Source organism: Bufo bufo, chromosome 2, assembly GCF_905171765.1.
Source record: "Bufo bufo chromosome 2, aBufBuf1.1, whole genome shotgun sequence".
Classification (NCBI taxonomy): domain Eukaryota; kingdom Metazoa; phylum Chordata; class Amphibia; order Anura; family Bufonidae; genus Bufo; species Bufo bufo.
This window is the reverse complement of record NC_053390.1, coordinates 254,161,456-254,182,674: the sequence shown is the minus strand read 5'-3', so window position 1 is coordinate 254,182,674 and position 21,219 is coordinate 254,161,456. Positions and strand designations below refer to the sequence as shown.

Sequence of the window (21,219 nt, the reverse complement as noted above, 5' to 3'; positions counted from 1 at the left end):
GGCATAGTAATTTGTATTGCCGTCCTCAGGAGAGGAAGAGATGTGTCTGGGATTCGAACCCACAACCTTCTGTATCAGAGGCAAAGCACCTAACCACACAGCTATAAGAGCTGCATTACCACATGACAGCTGCCCTAACACATCCAGCACTGCTATATCTCTATATAACAGCTGTCCCAGCAAACCCAGCTCTGCTACATCTATACACATGACAGCTGCCCAAACACACCCAGCTCTGCTACATCTATACACATGACAGCTGCCCAAACACACCCAGCTCTGCTACTTCTATACACATGACAGCTGCCCAAACACACCCAGCTCTGCTACATCTATACACATGACAGCTGCCCAAACACACCCAGCTCTGCTACTTCTATACACATGACAGCTGCCCAAACACACCCAGCTCTGCTATATCTATACAAATGACAGCTGCCCAAACACACCCAGCTCTGCTACATCTATACACAATGACAGCTGCCCAAACACACCCAGCTCTGCTACATCTATACACATGACAGCTGCCCCAGCACACTCAGCTCTGCTATATCTATATATATCTATCTACTGTATAGCAATACTTAGAGATATATAGATGTAGCAGAGCTGGGTGTGCTGGGGCAGCTGTCATATATAGAGATACACATGACAGCTGCCTAAACACACCCAGCTCTGCTACATCTATACACATGACAGCTGCCCAAACACACCCAGCTCTGCTACATCTATACACATGACAGCTGCCCAAACACACCCAGCTCTGCTACTTCTATACACATGACAGCTGCCCAAACACACCCAGCTCTGCTACTTCTATACACATGACAGCTGCCCAAACACACCCAGCTCTGCTACTTCTATACACATGACGGCTGCCCAAACACACCCAGCACTGCTATATCTATACACATGACGGCTGCCCAAACACACCCAGCTCTGCTACATCTATACACATGACAGCTGCCCCAGCACACTCAGCTCTGCTATATCTCTATATATCTATCTACTGTATAGCAATACTTAGAGATATTTAGATGTAGCAGAGCTGGGTGTGCTGGGGCAGCTGTCATATATAGAGATATAGTAGAGCTGAGTGTGCTGGTGCAGCTTTCATGTGTAATAGTTGTAGCAGGGCTGGGTGTGCTGGGGCAGCTATCATATATAGAGATATAGCAGAGCTGAGTGTGCTGGGACAGCTGTCATATAGAGATATAGCAGTGCTGGGTGTGTTAGGGCAGCTGTCATGTGTATAGATGTACAGTTAGCCACTTATAACAGTAGAAGTCTCATATTTTTTCAGTCAGTGGCAATGCCTCTCTTATGGCTGTGTGGGTAAGTGCTTTGCTTCTGATACAGAAGGTCGTGGGTTTGAATCCCAGCAGAAACTTTTCTGAAATACAGGCTAAATTAGAATACACAAGCACTGATTCCATATATGGATATACAGGAAGAGGCTGCATCGCATCGCTGACATGGAGGCAAGTATAAAAGTGTGTTGTTTTTTTTTAATACCCGACTGTTACTGCCATGGGGGGATGGGAAGGAGGGTTGGCACTATGATACTGGCACATGGGGAGGTACCCGATACTGGCACATGTGGGGGGGAGGGGGGTTGGCACCTAATACTGGCACATGGGGGGGAGGGTTGGCACTATGATACTGGCACTTGGGGGGAAGGAGAGAGGCACTTGATACTGGCACTTTTGGGGGGGGGGGAGGGAGATGGCACTATAGTATGATACTGGGACATGGGGGGGGCGAAGAGAGGCACTTGATACTGGCACTTTGGGGGGGGGGGGGGAGATGGCACTATGATACTGGGACATGGGGGGGAGGAGAGAGGCACTTAATACTGGCACTTTTGGGGGGGGGGAAGATGGCACTATGATACTGGGACATGGGGGGGGAGAGAGGCTCTTGATACTGGCACTTTTTTTTGGGGGGGGGAGATGGCACTATGATACTGGGACATGGGGGGGGAGAGAGGCACTTGATACTGGCACATGGGGGGGGCATCTATGGGGACACTTACTGGCACATTATTGGGGGGCATTATGGGGGACACTAGGCCGGCAGCCTATCAGAGGCCGGATACTGAGGGCATCTACTGGGGCACTATATATGGGGCATTTTATACTGGTACATTATGAGGGGCACTAGCAGGAAGGAGGGAGAGGAGCACTATGGGGGAATTTACTGGGGGCACTATATAGGGGTATTTTATACTGGGACATTATGGGGGCACTATGGGGACATTAGCTCAACTGGGGGCATTACAAGGGGGTATTTTTTGCACTGTCACATTAAAAGGAGAATTATTTCTACTGGGGGGGCATTATGGTGGGCTTTTTTTTACTCCCCCATGGTATGAGCCCCCTAGTAGCAGCACCAGCCTCTCCCTGCTCTGCTATCCCTCTGCCCCTTCCCCAAATCCTTATTATGAAATCTTTCTCATTAGGATAAAACACAACATCAGCTCCACCGAGCCCCCGGCCAAAGTGTTGAAGTGGCGTCCGAGATCCCCAAGGGCCAAGCCAAGTAATTGTAAGTTTTCATGTGAAATATGTTTATGTTATACACATATAGCCTACGCTGTGCCCCACAATATACAGTATACCTCTACACTGTGCCACACAATATACAGTATACCGCTACACTGTGCTACACAATATACAGTATACCTCTACACTGTGTAGTCTGTTCTATAAGCACCATTGTTTTGTGGCGGCGGACAGAAAATAATCTGGAAGGGGGGGGGGGGGGGGGGGTGACACCATTTTCTACCGTACCGGGTGACACCATTCAAAATCTGGCGCCTGCGCTGTACCTGTCTTGAGTCGGCGCAGGCTCACAGAGGGGAGGACGCTCGCTCGGCCGCTCCATCCTGAATGCGCCTGCGTCGATGATGTCACATCTACACCCGGGGCAGGTGCACTGAGGAAGGAGCGGCCAAGCGAGCGTCCTCCCCTCAGTGAGCCTGCGCCGACTGAAGACAGGAACGGCGCAGGCGCCAGATTTTGAATGCAGATAGGGCCAGCACAGAACGAGCGCGTCCGCTGGCCCTGTCAATAAACATGAGGAGGGGGCGTCTTTATGAGAGGAGGATGCGGCTGCTACCAGCAAGTAGCCGCCCTACTTGCTGGTAGACAGGTAATTTGCATATTATAAAAGTACGTTTTTTGCAGTATCTACTGAACTAAAATGATTAATTACATTATGTATGGATAAATCGCAGTATAGGGATTATAAGTACCCAAAAAAAAAAGTTTAGTGGGGTGACAGAAGCCCTTTAATGGAATGACACAGGTCTTTACCAGGCAGCCTGGTAACTCATGTCATGTTATGTGTGATGTGTCATTCCATTAATTAAGCCATACATACGTGTACAGATACTGGTCCTGTACTCCTGTGAGGCTGCAAGGCAGGGGTGTGGTGTGGACCACTCCTGAGACTGCATGTGCTTACAGTCCCTGCAGTGATTAGCAACCGTATGACAGGCGTTTATCACCGATCCTCAGGACGACCGTCGCTTGGAAGAGCCTAAAGTGTAACTGCCATTTAATTATTTTTTTTGCTAAAGTGTAGGGCAAGTGATAAGTAACATTTTTAGAATATAGTTTATTTAGCCAAAACTTTTAATTTTAGTAGAAAACTGTGGCTGAAATGGCCCTTAGCAGCGCTCTCTGAAATGAGCGTTGCTAAGGGCCACCCGTCTTCTATTTGAAAAGGGGAGACGGTCTGTGCGGGAGCTGTGCTTCTGCCTCCTGTGCCCCCGCGGTGGCCAGAGGCGTCTTAAAATCTAATGCTCGGGTACACTAACTAACCTGCCTTCCCTGCGATAATCACTCAAGAAGACGGATGGACCTTAGCATTTCAGGGGGCCCAAGGAAATTCTTGCCCAGGGTCCAATCAATATTAAAGACGGCCCTGCCTCTATGCCAGGTAGTGTGAGGGGCGGATCTTCACCCAGCAGACGTCTGCTGGATGAAAGCCTTTTTTTTCTTAGACGCAGAGCAACGGAAGGTCTAGGCGCAAATGGCGACAAGACTACAAAGTCTTGTCGCCATTTTGCAATTCTAAGTCGCATTGGCAACCATTTTGGTCGCCACCTGGAGCACTGCAGCGGTAAGCTGACCATACATTATAGACAACGGTAAGCTGTTCATATTTTTTTTTTTGCATTGCCATTTTCTGCCACCCATAACTTTTAATTTTATTTTTTTCTGTCTACACAGCTGTATGAGGGCTTGTTTTTTTGTGGGGCAAACTGCAGTTTTTATTGACACCTTTTTAATCACTTTTTATTGGACATACTGCAAGAGAGTATTATTGCATTCTATTGGATTCTGAGAAACTGCCAGCCGAGCTGTGCCAGAGGCACAGCCTTTCAGGCAGTTGGCTATGACAGGACTGAATTAATATAAATAGGAGCCTGAATGGCTGAATACCTAACTTGACCCAGACATATATCTCTCAATAAAACATAACTTTTAATCGTGTTACTAAAATAGCTAGGTGAGCAAATAAAGGGTTAAAAATAAACTGTGCCCTGTCTATGATACCTAATAGATGTGTGTTTCGTTTCTCTTTTCCCCATGCAGGGATGTGCACTCTCCCTGCTATGATATCACGTTTTCTGGATACATTTGACAATTTACCAGTTACTCCACTGGCAACTAATATCACACTGATAGTTCGGCATCTCTACAGACCACTGCTAACTGTGCAAACATAGACAAGGGACAGAAATCTAAAAACCTATAAACTGCCCCCCCAACATGTTTCACCAGCTAAACTGGCTTCCTCAGGGGTGTTGGGCAACATACGTATACCCAGATAGGGTCTGCTAGGTTTAACATGTAAAATCTATGACAGCACTGGGAACCGCCATAGGCTGCCAGGGCAACCAATTGGAGCACTGCGATTCCACCGCGAGGGGGCTACTACTAGAAGGCAGAGGGAACCCCCTCCTTCGGCCTAACCCCAAAGATGCCACGGTCCCTACTGACAATGGTATTTGAGGGTTTAAAAGACTGGGTTCTGTGTTATCGCCAATGCTTGTCACTGCGGTACATGTACGTGACCAGAAATCATTCCACTCACTTCCTGAAGAAGACGGGTATCTAGCAGCTGGTGATAGGCCTGTGAGGACTCATCATAGCGGTCAAGCTTCTGTAGATCCAAAGCCTTGTGATAAAGTGCAAATGCTTCTGCTTCCTACAAACAAAAGACAAATCACTAATACTGCATATATTGGCATACAATGGCAACTTCAAAGAATGACATTGCTCCACTTACTTGGGCCTCTTTGGTTTGTGTTTTGTGACCTTTAAAAGTTTCTTCATGTTCTCCTTCTACAGTTGAGGCAGCGTTTAAGGCTGCAATTCGAATCTGACAGCAAAATAATGCAAATAAGTAAGATGGCAAAAAAAAGAACATTGAAAGGGTTGTCCAAGTTATTTTTATTGATGACCTATACTCAGGATAGGTCATCAATATCAGATCGCTGGGGGTCCGACATCCCCGACGATCAGCTGGTTGAAGAGAAGGCACGCACCGTGCCAGCGCAACCTTCCCTTCATTGTTTACCTGCTCGCAGTCGCAACCACAGTGGTGAGCAGGTGTAATTACAAGAAGTCATCTCATTCACTTCAATGGGAAGGCTCTTCCTATTCAGGTGTATAAGAACGAGCCGTCCCATTGAAGTGAATGGGACAGCTTAGGTTTAATTAAAGGGATTCTGTCATCTCGTTTTAGCCTATAGAGCTGCGGACATGCATGGCTAGATCGCCGCTAGCATGTCCGCAATATACCTGTCCCATAAAGCGGTGTCCTTTTATTGTGTTTAAAAAATGATTTTTAGATATGTAAATGAGCCTGGTAAGGAGTCCAAGGGGCTGTACTAACCTTCTTGGAGCCCAGCACCGCCTGCGTCCTCCGAATCTCCTCCTTGCTCACAGTTAGATCGCTGCGAGCTCGCGCATGCACAGTTCCTTCCCTGAGGCTGATGCCAGCACAGGGAAGGAACACTATGCTGGTACTGCGCATGCGCGACCCCACAGATCGCGCGATTACGGCAATCTAACTGTGAGCAAGGAGGAGATAAAGCGGTGCTGGGCTCCTCCACAGGGGGGCGTGGCTGGGCTCCAAGAAGGTTAGTACAGCCCCTTGGGCTCATTTACATATCTATAAAATCATTTTTTAAACACAATAAAAGGACACCGCTTTATGGGACAGGTATATTGCGGACGTGCTAGCGGCGATCTATCCGTGCATGTCCGCAGCTCTATAAGCTAAACCGAGGTGACAGAGTACCTTTAAACACGCTCACCGCTGCAGTTGCGGCGGTGAGCAGGAGAACAAGGCAGCGCTGGCACAGCGCGTGGTCTTCTCTTCAACCAGCTAATCCGCAGGGGTTGGAACCCCAACGAGGACCTGAGGATAGGTCATTGATAACAAAAATAACTTGGACAACCCCTCTAATGTAAAACTTGATAGCTACTTAAATTACCATTCTGAAGGAGTCAGTGGGGCTTGTTCCAGCTATGGACAGGAATCCATTCTAAAAGAGAGAAACAGGTTTAGAGGAATGTTACTGTGCTCCACTAATGATATTGTCAAATAACAAAGAATTATATTACTAATATTATAGGCAGATTCAAAATAATGCTAATACCCAGAACAGTTAAAAGTTAGCAGACTTATTTTATCAGCCACCATGTAAGGAAAATAAGTAAGGAAAATCTCAGCTGACTGCAGAAGGCTCCAGAGCTCGGATCCCCCACAATCTGTTTGGTAATGGATCATTTTAACAATAAGAAGCTAAAATGACCATGTTTCCTCTTGTACTTGAGGGGTACTATCTCTCCTTGTGGAGAGAGCGCCTTAATCGGTGTGAGGAGACGGATTCAGACGTTTGTATTATCTGAACGGATCCGTCTGTGCAGATCCATGATGGAGCCGCACCAAACGCGAGTGTGAAAGTAGCCTAAGCCAGTACTCTCTGCTCTGCACTGATGAGTGGCAATCACCCGAAACAGCTGTCTGCAGATGAGATGCTGGCTTATTTAATATCCGAGTCATGTCTCAAGGCCTATCTAAAGGGTCGAACATTGACTTATAGGATAGCTGCCTTACATCTGGTGGCATCAGAGGTAGAGCTTGTTAAGAGCTCATTTGCATCCCTTTCTTTCCACTTGTACTTGCAGGAATAGCTTAAAAAGGTAGCCCCGTCAGACGTGAAAACTGAGTTGGTATTACCCCCCCAGAAAGACTACAACGTATGTTTCCAGGAGTTTCTGCGGAGTGCTGAAGAGACTGCGGGGGTCGAGGAACCCTGTTCCTTATACTAAGGGGATGCCCACACATCACTCAATTATGGCAAGAGGTCTTTTCTTTCTTCTGATTTCTCCCTCCCACTTTTGTTTATCGGTTTAGATAATATCCCAATATTTTTTTTCCGTTTCCTTTTTTTTTTTTACAGGTCCGTATGCGGAACCATTCACATCTATGGGTCCGCAAAAAACGGAAATGTCTCTGTGTGCATTCTGTTTCCGTACACCCGCATGTCTGTTCCACAAAAAAATAGAACATGTCCTATTCTTCGAGGACGGGCATTGTTATAATGGATCCACAAAAAAAAAATCCCGGATTTTTTTTTCTTTTGCGGAACTGCGTTTTGCGGACTGCTAACTACATACGGTCATGTGCATGAGCCCTAAAAGGGAGGGTAATCAGCGCACATCTATGTCTTGCCACTAAATTAGCAATTGTCTCTCACTGGAAATCACCTGACATCCCCTGTATAGCGGAAATAAGTCCAGAATATATTGGACATGTACATATGAAAGGATCATGGCCCTTAGAAATCATTGCATAGACAAATTTGAGAAGCATTGGGTAACCTGGTTTATAGGGAGTCAAGTCTCTATTGCTAAAACCAGGGATGCTCAACCTGCGGCAACTCCTAGCATGCCTGGATAGCCTAAAATAGCTGTAGGCTATCCAAGCATGCTGGGAGTTGCAGTTTTGCAACAGCTGGAGGGCCGCAGGTTGGGCTTAGGCTACTTTCACACTAGTGTTGTTTGAATCTGGCGTGCAATTCCGTCGCCGGAACTGCCCGCCGGATCCGGAAAAACGTGTGAAAACGGATTACATTTGAATCCTGATCAGGATTTTGATCACAATGAAAAAATGCATTGGAAAAAACGGATCCGCCATTTATGGACTTTAACTTTTTTTTCACATTGTTCGGGTTTAACATGCAAAAGCTGGATCCGGTTTGACGGAACACGCGGCGCCGGATCCGGCATTAATCCAAGTCAATGGGAAAAAGGCCGGATCTGGCGTTCAATCAAAGTGTTCAGGATTTTTGACCGGAGGTAAAAATACAACATGCTACGGTTTTCTGAAAAGCCTGATCAGTCAATAAGACTGAACTGAAGACGTCCTGAACGGATTACTCTCCATTCAGAATGCATGGGGATAAAACTGATCAGTTCTTTTCCAGATTTGAGCCCCTAGGACGGAACTCAGCGCCGGAAAAGAAAAACGCTAGTGTGAAAGTACCCTTAGGCTCAGTTCACACCTGAGCGTTTTACAGCGCGTTCCTACGCGCTGTAAAACGCTCAACAAGGAGAAACCAATGCTTCCCTATGGGAATGGTTCTCACCTGGGCGTTTTACAGCGCGTACGATCGCGCTGTAAAACGCCCGACGCTCACACAAGTACAGGAGCGTTTTTTTGGGCGCTTGTCGCGCGTTCCCGTACATAGACTTTCGGGAACGCGCGACACTGTGTGCACACTAGTCTCTGTATGCGCGCTTGTAAACGCCCGTACAATCGCGCATACAGAGCGCTCCTTTCAGAACGCTCAGGTGTGAACTGAGCCTTAATCCCTAGATCTGAGTGGTCTACCACGCGGGGAGAGAAAATACTATGAGGTATGGTTCTGTGTTCATTGTGCTATCTAATACATAGTTTCTGCTCTATTCATAACTACTTCTTTTTTGTTCTGATGTTTTCTTTGTTTTAAAATAGAAAATATGAGACAGACTTGTATGATATATGCATACTGGAATGACAAGCCTATGTATTACATGCATGATACTTTTGTACAAGTACTGCCTCAATAAAAAAATAGTTAAAAAAAGCACAGTAGGGTGCGTCCATACGAGATGGAGACGCTGTGCACGTGCTGCCGAGGGCTTACTTGTGGCAAATCTGTAACGTCTTATAGTAGCAACAATTTGGATGATTTCAAGTAATCTCATCCACATGTAGAGGAATCTAGCACCAATGGACGTACGGTGCAGAATATAAAAGAAAGCAGAATATCAGCTGCAGAAAATTCACCCTGTGACTTTAGATTTTTATTTCTTTAATTATTTTTTTTTACATTTGGAAGTGTAGGCTACACAGTATAACCTTTGGTTCCCAAATGTATAGCCATATTAATAAATGTTATGTATAGTCAATGGGGTCGCTATGATTTGGTTTGCCAGTATGCTTTTTTTTTCTTAAACCTTTTATTTTTTTATTTTTCATAAAACACCTTTGTCGAACATTCAAATTTGAGACAGATTGATAGATAGATATGATGTATATGATAGATATGATGTATATGATAGATAGATATGATGTATATGATAGATATGATGTATATGATAGATATGATGTACCGTATATACTCCAGTATAAGCCGACCCGAATATAAGCCGAGGCCCCTAATTTTACCCCCAAAAAATGGGAAAAATTATTGACTCGAGTATAAGACTAGGGTACATATAGCATCATATGCTGGTCCCTCTCATGGCCCTATGTGTCCCCTCATGTGTCCTAAACTGCGCACATAACTGGCTTTGTGTGTAAAGTATTTTACTAGTGTGTAAAACAAGCTCTCTCCTATTGATAACATGGCCAGCCTCTGTACTCACTGTCACTATGAATGCACTACAGCGAGCGGGAGCGAGCTGGCCGGCCGGCGCGTGACTGACGTCACTTAGTTACGCTCCTCCCACTTCAGGAAGCAGGAGCGTTACTAAGTGACGTCAGTCACGCGCCGGCCGGGCCGCTCGCTGCAGTGCATTCATCGTGAAAGTGAGTACAGAGGCTGGGCCTGTTATCAATAGGAGAGAGCTTGTTTTACACACTAGTAAAATACTTTACACACAAAGCCAGTTATGTGAGCGGGGCCCCTTCATATATAATCGCGGCCATATAATTTTCGGGTCGGCCAAATCGCTCCTACTGGGAGCTTAACAGAGGTGCCGCGCGGACGTGCTGGGAGCTGACCGGAGCAGCTGTAAAGGTAAGTAACAGCTTCTCCGGCCCCCAACATGTCATGGTCTGTATTATGGCAATGTAAGTTGCCATAATACAGACCTAGACTCGAGTATAAGACGAGGGGGCTTTTTGAGCACAAAAATATGTGCCAAAAAACTCGTCTTATACTCGAGTATATACGGTATATGATAGATAGATATGATGTATATGATAGATAGATATGATGTATATGATAGATATGATGTATATGATAGATAGATATATATGATAGATAGATATGATGTATAAGATAGATATGATGTATATGATAGATAGATATGATGTATATGATGTATATGATAGATAGATATGATGTATATGATGTATAAGATAGATATGATGTATATGATAGATAGATATGATGTATATGATAGATAGATATGATGTATAAGATAGATATGATGTATAAGATAGATATGATGTATAAGATAGATATGATGTATAAGATAGATATGATGTATATGATAGATTTGATGTATATGATAGATTTGATGTATATGATAGATTTGATGTATATGATAGATTTGATGTATATGATAGATTTGATGTATATGATAGATTTGATGTATATGATTGATAGATTTGATGTATATGATTGATAGATATGATGTATATGATAGATAGATATGATGTATATGATAGATATGATGTATATGATAGATAGATATGATGTATAAGATAGATAGATATGATGTATATGATAGATTTGATGTATATGATAGATAGATTTGATGTATATGATAGATAGATATGATGTATATGATAGATAGATATGATGTATATGATAGATAGATATGATGTATATGATAGATAGATATGATGTATATGATAGATATGATGTATAAGATAGATATGATGTATAAGATAGATATGATGTATATGATAGATATGATGTATATGATAGATATGATGTATAAGATAGATATGATGTATATGATAGATAGATATGATGTATATGATAGATATGATGTATAAGATAGATATGATGTATATGATAGATAGATATGATGTATATGATAGATATGATGTATATGATAGATTTGATGTATATGATAGATAGATTTGATGTATATGATAGATAGATATGATGTATATGATAGATAGATATGATGTATATGATAGATAGATATGATGTATATGATAGATAGATATGATGTATATGATAGATAGATATGATGTATATGATAGATAGATATGATGTATATGATAGATAGATATGATGTATATGATAGATAGATATGATGTATATGATAGATAGATATGATGTATATGATAGATATGATGTATAAGATAGATATGATGTATATGATAGATATGATGTATATGATAGATATGATGTATATGATAGATATGATGTATATGATAGATAGATATGATGTATATGATAGATAGATATGATGTATATGATAGATATGATGTATAAGATAGATATGATGTATATGATAGATAGATATGATGTATATGATAGATATGATGTATATGATAGATTTGATGTATATGATAGATAGATTTGATGTATATGATAGATAGATATGATGTATATGATAGATAGATATGATGTATATGATAGATAGATATGATGTATATGATAGATAGATATGATGTATATGATAGATAGATATGATGTATATGATAGATAGATATGATGTATATGATAGATAGATATGATGTATAAGATAGATAGATATGATGTATATGATAGATATGATGTATATGATAGATAGATATGATGTATATGATATAGATATGATGTATATGATATAGATATGATGTATATGATAGATATGATGTATATGATAGATAGATATGATGTATATGATAGATAGATAGATAGATAAGGGCTGTGGAGTTGGTAAGATAAATGGTCCGACTCCTCAGTTTTTGGTACTTCCGACTCCAACTCCCCGACTCCTCTGTATTTAATATGCGAATGTATTTTATACATTCCTTGAAGGAAAGAAAGGCAACATACATGTCATTCCCACAGAACTGCTGGCCAGGAAGCTGCTGCCTTCTCCTTTGTGTGCTGATCTTCTGCTGATCGGGCAGTGGGGGGATCCAGGACGGGGCATTTATTGTAAAACTTGACTTCCCTAGTAGAATCCCATAGTCATGTTCAAAGTTTAAGCTAACAATCTGAGTTTACAAGTTTTTATAGCCTTAGCTGAATGACAGCAGTTTTTCAAATGGTTTACAGCTTCAGTCTTGAACTATTGACTATCCATTCCCTTCACTTATACAAGTGTCTCTAGTCCTGCAAAAAACATATTTACTTAGGCCTCATGCACACGACCGTGTTTTTTTGCGGTCCGCAAAACGGATTTCCGTTGTTCCGTGACCGTTTTTTCTTCCGTGGGTCTTCCTTGATTTTTGGAGGATCCGCGGACATGAAAAGTGAAAAAAAAAAACTAAGTCAAGTTTGCATTGAAAATGATAGGTAAAACGGACACGGATCACGGACACGGACGACTATCTTGTGTGCATCCGTGATTTTTCACGGACCCATTGACTTGAATGGGTCCATGAACCGTTGTCAGTGAAAAAAATAGGACAGGTCATATTTTTTTCACGGACTGGAAAAACGGATCACGGACGCAGAAGCCAAACGTTGCATTTTCCGATTTTTCCACGGACCCATTGAAAGCCAATGGGTCCGCGAGAAAAAAGGGAGAAAGGAACAACGGCCGCGGATGCACACAACGGTCGTGTGCATGAGGCCTTAATCAGTTATCAGTGAGAGGCTAGGTTAACCATGGGCGTTGCGTTCCCTGTAACAGCGGAACACAACACAAGGGAAAGTATAGGTATACTGTGCGTTGCGTGCCATATAGTGAAGCATATGAAAAGCATGCTTCTTCATGGTCACTTAACGTCTTCGTTTTACGGTAACGTGACGCACTGCATGCATTGGCCTTTATTCTTACAGTATAGAAGTACCGTATTTTTCGCAAAAGTGGGGGAAAAATAGCAGTGCGTCTTATGGGGGCGAATGCTGCGACCGTCCGGTGAATAGGCTGAGAGGGAGGAGGGGCTGGGGGCCGGCATCTGTTTCTGTAATGGCAGCGGGGCCCGGTGCAGTCACTGTATTCTACAGGGTGGGCCATTTATATGGATACATAAAATGGGAATGGTTGGTGATATTAACTTCCTGTTTGTGGCACATTAGTATATGTGAGGGGGGAAACTTTTCAAGATGGGTGGTGACCATGGCGGCCATTTTGAAGTCGGCCATTTTGAATCTAACTTTTGTTATTTCAATAGGAAGAGTCATGTGACACATCAAACTTATTGGGAATTTCACACGAAAAACAATGGTGTGCTTGGTTGTAACGTAACTTTATTCTTTCATGAGTTATTTACAAGTTTCTCTTTGTTTACAGCCATTGACATGTCGTTGAGGTTAACACGTGAGGAGCGGATAGAAATTGTGTTGATGTCTGGTGAACGCAGTAACCGGGTCATTGCAGCAGATTTCAATGCAAGACACCCTACGAGACCACCCATCTCCCATGCTACAGTTAGCAAACTGCTTGCTAAGTTTCGTGAAACTGGTTCAGTGTTGGATTTGCCAAAATGTGGACGCATGAAATCTGTCTCTAATGAAGAAACATCAGTGGCTGTCCTAGCTTCATTCAGCAAGAGCCTACAGCGTAGCACTCGCCGCATGTCACTGGAGAGTGGCATTAGTCGAACATCCCTTCGGCGGATATTAGCTACTCACAAATGGCACCCTTACAAACTCCAGCTACTGCAGCATCTCAACGACGATGACCCAGATCGGCGCACTGAATTTGCAGAATGGGCAAAACAAAAATTGGAACAGGACCCTCAGTTTACGCAGAAGATTTTGTTTAGTGATAAGGCAAACTTTTATGTGAATGGTGAAGTTAACAAACAAAACCACCGCTATTGGTCTGACACTAACCCACATTGGATAGATCCCTCCAAGACTGTTGGAAGAAAAAATTGATGGTATGGTGTGGTATATGGGGTACAAAGATAGTGGGGCCATTCTTCATCAATGGAAACCTCAAGGCCACTGGATATGCAAAATTGCTACATGATGATGTGTTTCCCTCTTTATGCACTGAACCTGGCACGTTCCCTGAGTTTTTCCAGCAAGATGGTGCACCACCACATTATTGGTGTCAGGTCCGAGCATTCCTAGATGAACAGTTTCCTGGAAAGTGGATTAGTCGTCGTGGGCCAGTTGAATGGCCCCCAAGGTCTCCCGATCTGACCCCCTTAGACTTTTATCTTTGGGGTCATCTGAAGGCAATTGTCTATGCTGTGAAGATACGAGATGTGCAGCACCTGAAACTACGGATACTGGAAGCCTGTGCTAGCATTTCTCCTGCGGTGTTGCTATCAGTGTGTGAAGAGTGGGAGAAGAGGGTTGCATTGACAATCAAACACAATGGGCAGCACATTGAACACATTTTATAAGTGGTCAGAAACTTGTAAATAACTCATGAAAGAATAAAGTTACGTTAAAACCAAGCACGCCATTGTTTTTCTTGTGAAATTCCCAATAAGTTTGATGTGTCACATGACCCTCTTCCTATTGAAAAAACAAAAGTTGGAATCAAAATGGCCGACTTCAAAATAGCCGCCATGGTCACCACCCATCATGAAAAGTTTCCCCCCTCACATATACTAATGTGCCACAAACAGGAAGTTAATATCACCAACCATTCCCATTTCATTAAGGTGTATCCATATAAATGGCCCACCCTGTACTACACCGGGCCCCGCTCACTGTAGTATACGGTAATCATATCTAACTTGTGGGTATTGTTAAAGTATTATAATCATCTTAAATCTAGCACTGTACTACTTACTACTAACTTCTTGGCAGTCAAGAGGCCAGGTGGGCCCTTGTAGCGTAGCTCACTACGTCACGCGCCTGCTTCACCCACTGTATGAATGAAGCAGGCACCGGGCCCCGCTGCCATTACAGAAACAGATGCCGGCCCCCATTCACTACACAGGGACACTGTTATGGGGGAGGGGGGGGGGTCTGTGGATGACACATAAGATAAGATGCTATATATGTGTCATCCACAGATGCCCCCACAATGATCCCCCATATCAGTGCCATCCACAGATCCCCCATAATAGTGTCATCCACAGACCACCATTAGTTCAAAACCCACCAAAAGCACACCTTTTGGTTCAAAATATATTTTTTTCTTATTTTCCTCCTCAAAAACCTAGGTGCGTCTTATAGGGCGAAAAATACGGTAATTAATTATAACTTTTTGTGAATTGGGACATATAAACTTGCTTTTTTTTATTTATTCCAATTTAAATCTAGTAGGAGTCGGAGTCGGTTCATTTTTTGCCGACTCCGACTCCAGGTACCCAAAATTGCCTCCAACTCAGACTCCTCGACTCCGACTCCACAGCCCTGTGATAGATAGAGATATTTTTTTTTTAAATGTATTTATTTTTACGTTGCCACTCCCTGTAATCACTGCACTGCACTCATTGAGCGTTGTCCGGGAAACACAGTCCATGTGTCGGCCGCATCTCCAGCAGTGACTGCGGCTTCCTTGACCTGAACTGAATGCATCATAGGAACTGACTACGTCATAAAACGCTATCAGATTGCTGATCTATTATACTGTACTCACATTAGACCTGTGAACAGATACATGGGAGATACGACCGATATGCGGACCGGTAATGTGAATCAGTCCTAGGGTTGGGCGATAACGGTGTTCACGATATATACCGCGGTATTAAAAAACGACGATATCATTGTTTCCTAATTACCGCTGTATTTTATGACGTCATCAAAACGTTCATGTGCGCTGACCGCTTCTAAATCTGCGTCCGCCCACCCCTGCACCTTGCATAGCGCTGAGAAGTACAACACATTACTTCCTCCCGCTCCTGGCTCCTTCTTGCTTCGCCTCCCTTATTCAAATCTCCAGACTCCACCCACCATCTGACATCACCGTCCGTCACCCACCCGTGCCGGTTCTATGTGAGTACTGGGTGTCTCTGGAGAGACTTTTCCTGCGGCTGCCTCGCTCGTCTGCTCTGATTACAAAATTACAAACTTACTACTTCCCGCAGCCCCCGGCTCTCCCTCCTCCTTGCTCCCATATTCAAATCTCCGCCCACCGACATCTGATGTCAGAATCGGAGCACACAAGCGAAGCAGCAGCGGGAAAAGTATATTGTAAAGTATTATTGTATGTATGGTGGCCTGTGGCCACAAGACTTTATCATAACCTCTCCTTGTGGCCCCTCTCATACAGTATAACATCTCCTTGTGGCTGCCCCCATACAGTATAACATCTCCTTGTGGCTGCCCCCATACAGTATAACATCTCCTTGTGGCTGCCCCCATACAGTATAACATCTCCTTGTGGCTGCCCCCATACAGTATAACGTCTCCTTGTGGCTGCCCCATACAGTATAATGTCTCCTTGTGGCTGCCCCCATACAGTATAACGTCTCCTTGTGGCTGCCCCCATACAGTATATAGTCTCCTTGTGGCTGCCCCCATACAGTATAACGTCTCCTTGTGGCTGCCCCCATACAGTATAACGTCTCCTTGTAGCTGCCCCCATACAGTATAACGTCTCCTTGTGGCTGCCCCCATACAGTAAAACGTCTCCTTGTGGCTGCCCCCATACAGTGTAACCTCTCCTTGTGGCTGCCCCCATACAGTATAACGTCTCCTTGTGGCTGCCCCCATACAGTATAACGTCTCCTTGTGGCTGCCCCCATACAGTGTAACCTCTCCTTGTGGCTGCCCCCATACAGTATAACCTCTCCTTGTGGCTGCCCCCATACAGTGTAACCTCTCCTTGTGGCTGCCCCCATACAGTATAACGTCTCCTTGTGGCTGCCCCCATACAGTATAACGTCTCCTTGTGGCTGCCCCCATACAGTAAAACGTCTCCTTGTGGCTGCCCCCATACAGTGTAACCTCTCCTTGTGGCTGCCCCCATACAGTATAACGTCTCCTTGTGGCTGCCCCCATACAGTATAACGTCTCCTTGTGGCTGCCCCCATACAGTGTAACCTCTCCTTGTGGCTGCCCCCATACAGTATAACCTCTCCTTGTGGCTGCCCCCATACAGTGTAACCTCTCCTTGTGGCTGCCCCCATACAGTATAACGTCTCCTTGTGGCTGCCCCCATACAGTATAACGTCTCCTTGTGGCTGCCCCCATACAGTGTAATGTCTCCTTGTGGCTGCCCCCATACAGTGTAACCTCTCCTTGTGGCTGCCCCCATACAGTATAACCTCTCCTTGTGGCTGCCCCCATACAGTATAACGTCTCCTTGTGGCTGCTCCCATACAGTATAACGTCTCCTTGTGGCTGCCCCCATACAGTATAACGTCTCCTTGTAGCTGCCCCCATACAGTATAACGTCTCCTTGTAGCTGCCCCCATACAGTATAACCTCTCCTTGTGGTTGCCCCCCATACAGTATAACGTCTCCTTGTGGCTGCCCCCATACAGTATAATGTCTCCTTGTGGCTGCTCCCATACAGTATAACCTCTCCTTGTAGCTGCCCCCATACAGTGTAACCTCTCCTTGTAGCTGCCCCCATACAGTGTAACCTCTCCTTGTAGCTGCCCCCATACAGTATAACCTCTCCTTGTGGCTGCTCCCATACAGTATAACCTCTCCTTGTGGCTGCCCCATACAGTATAACGTCTCCTTGTGGCTGCCCCCATACAGTATAACGTCTCCTTGTGGCTGCCCCCATACAGTATAACGTCTCCTTGTGGCCGTCCCCATACAGTATAACGTCTCCTTGTGGCCGCCCCCATACAGTATAACCTCTCCTTGTGGCTGCCCCATACAGTATAACATCTCCTTGTGGCTGCCCCATACAGTATAATGTCTCCTTGTGGCTGCCCCCCATACAGTATAACCTCTCCTTGTAGCTGCCCCCATACAGTGTACCGTCTCCTTGTGGCCGCCCCCATACAGTATAACCTCTCCTTGTGGCTGCCCCATACAGTATAACCTCTCCTTGTGGTTGCCCCCCATACAGTATAACCTCTCCTTGTAGCTGCCCCCATACAGTATAACCTCTCCTTGTGGCTGCTCCCATACAGTATAACGTCTCCTTGTGGCTGCCCCCATACAGTATAACGTCTCCTTGTAGCTGCCCCCATACAGTATAACCTCTCCTTGTGTTTTTTTCTTTTAAACGGGTATTTATCGCGATATATATCGTTATCATGATAAATTTCTTAATATCGTTATCGTCTGAATATTTTTGATATCGCCCAACCCTAATCAGTCCTAAAGGGATTATATGAATGCAAGCAATCAGAGAAGACATCTGCTTCCGGACATTTCCCAAGGCTCATCGGGTAATCTCCCCTGCAATTACCTGATGCAGCGCAGAAAAATAACACCACCAGCTCAGGCTACTTTCACACTTGCGGCAGAGAGATCCGGCAAGCAGTTCCGTCGCCGGAACTGCCTGCCGGATCAGGCAAAATGTATGCTAACTGATGGCATTAGTAAGACTGATCAGGATCCTGATCAGTCTTAAAAATGCCTGATCAGTCGAAAAAATGCATTGAAATGCCGGATCCGTCTTTCCGGTGTCATCCGGCAAAAACGGATCCGGCATTTATTTTTTCACCTTTTTTTCAGTCTGCGCATGCGCATACCGGAAGGACGGATCCGGCATTCCGGTATTCTGAATGCCGGATCCGGCACTAATACATTCCTATGGGAAAAAATGCCTGATCCGGCATTCAGGCAAGTCTTCAGTTTTTTTAGCCGGAGATAAAACCGTAGCATGCTGCGGTTTTCTCTTTTGCCTGATCAGTCAAAACGACTGAACTGAAGACATCCTGATGCATCCTGAACGGATTACTCTCCATTCAGAATGCATGGGGATATAACTGATCAGTTCTTTTCCGGTATAGAGCCCCTGTGACGGAACTCTATGCCGGAAAAGAACAACGCAAGTGTGAAAGTAGCCTCATTGGTAGCGATGAGCGAACTTGTGGTTTCAAGTTCGGCGTACAAGGTTCGGGTTATCGAAGAATTCAGTTATGGGTCCACTGCAGCGGAGCATAAGTTATGGTCCGTGGTAGCGGAAGCCATTATGGCGTTCTTAGATAATCTGAACCTTGTACGCCGAGCTTCAAACCACAAGTTCGCTCATCGCTACCAATTAGTAATTAGACAGCGCAGTCACTGGCCCTGCAGAAGAAATGCATGCCATACACAACAAGTGTAGATGAGAGAGAGAGAGAGAGAGAAGTAGGTAGATGATAGGAGATAGACAGACTGATGGAAAGACAGACAGATATGTAGGTAGATTGTAGATAGACGGATATAAGATAGCTAGCTAGATAATAGATGGACAGAGACAGACAGGTAGACAATAGATGGACAAATTAATGGACAGACAGATAGACAATAGACAGATGACCGGACAGAGAGATCTGTAGGTAGATGATAGACGGATTTAAGATGGACAGTGACAATAGACAGGCAGATTGTAGTCAGACATACGGGATAGCTAGCTAGTAGATGGACAGGTAGGTAGCCACCAGTCAGTCCCATGATGACCTCCTGCACACACGATCAGGTGTGACGTCACAGCCCAGGAGATACATTGCTGCTGCTGTATGACGCCAGCTCTCAACAAGTGAAGTAAATGAGGGCGCTCAGTCTGGGAGCACCTCCCCCTCTCCCCGGTGCACCTGGCTGCCTCCGGCTTCCGTAGCACTCACAGCTGTATCTTCTCCTCAAGAATAAAGAATTATTTACCGGGATGAAACCGTAAAGCTCACCTCTGGTCACCACGGCAACCGCCTCCTGCATTCATCCGTGCAGGACCATTTGCACTCAGCAGTATCGCGGCGACCTGTAGGCTAAGGCTCCCAGACACAACGTGACCAATCAAAGCCTTCCTTTTTTTGCAAGCCAACCAAATCGTGAGGCGCAAAGGACGTCAAAAGCCTTCGCCCGGAAATACCTATACTGTGTGAAAGCGACGGAAGCAACATCGCCCTCTAGAGGAAGTCTCCGCAAATAGCAGTTTTGTGACTTCCAGTAGAGGGCGCTAGAAGCCTGCCAAAATGCATTGTTCCTGGAACGGTCCAGGCCACGTACAGGGAAGTTGTACATGTGGTTCCTGCTGTTTTATGCTGCGTTTTTTCCAGAGGTGCATGAAAGCCTATGGAAAACTACATGGTAGCATAATTCCTCCAGTCAGTACCATTACAGCGATACCACATTTTTATAGTTTATCTTGTGTTTTAATACTTTGAAAAACGAAAAAACTGGCTTTGTATTGGCATATTCTGCCTTTATCTTTATATTTACGTCTACGGTGTTGTATGAGGGCTCCGTTTTTACTGGACGATCTGTAGGTTTTATTAATACCATTTTGGAGCATGTATGACTTTTTGATTACTTTTTGTTCTTTTTTTATTCTATTTTTTTTCCCGTTACGCCATTCACTGTGCAAGAAAAATACTATTATATTTTAATAGTTTGGGCATTTTCGGACCCAGCGCTAGTAATGACATTTTTTTATTTCTTTGTTGTTCGTTTTATTGGTTATATGGGGAAGGGGAGGATTAGTTGAATTTGTAATGCGTTTTGTTGTAAAAGCTTTCTTTCCTTTTAGTTTTAGACCCTCCAGGGGACTAACGTGATCAGTGCCGACAGTGGGAAAATCGCAGTGCAAAAACGTTACTATGTCCTCTTTCACACGAGCGTATTTGTAAGCTGTACATGGCCTGGATTCTATGTACTGGAACCCGCTGCTAATGATAATGAATAGGGCTATTCACATGGCGAATAATTTCCGTCAGTATGCGAAATCCACAGCATGTCCGAGTTTTGTGCGTATTTGTTTCCAAATACACACATTATTGTCTATG

General features: G+C 44.4%; 1 protein-coding gene across 6 annotated transcripts in view; it reads right to left on the bottom strand.

The window, feature by feature from the left end:
* CABIN1 (calcineurin binding protein 1) overlaps positions 1–20,236 on the bottom strand; it is a 196,786-nt gene extending 176,550 nt beyond the window's left edge. For all 6 annotated transcript variants that reach the window (XM_040416393.1, XM_040416396.1, XM_040416397.1 and 3 more), the window contains exons 1-4: positions 20,122–20,236; positions 6,515–6,565; positions 5,302–5,394; positions 5,107–5,220 (exon numbers count right to left, since the gene is read on the bottom strand). In XM_040416393.1, the coding sequence (XP_040272327.1) occupies positions 5,107–5,220; positions 5,302–5,394; positions 6,515–6,517 (210 nt within the window). In that variant the 5' untranslated portion in view covers positions 6,518–6,565; positions 20,122–20,236. The remainder of the gene's footprint in view (positions 1–5,106; positions 5,221–5,301; positions 5,395–6,514; positions 6,566–20,121) is intronic.
* Between the last annotated feature and the right edge of the window lie 983 nt (positions 20,237–21,219).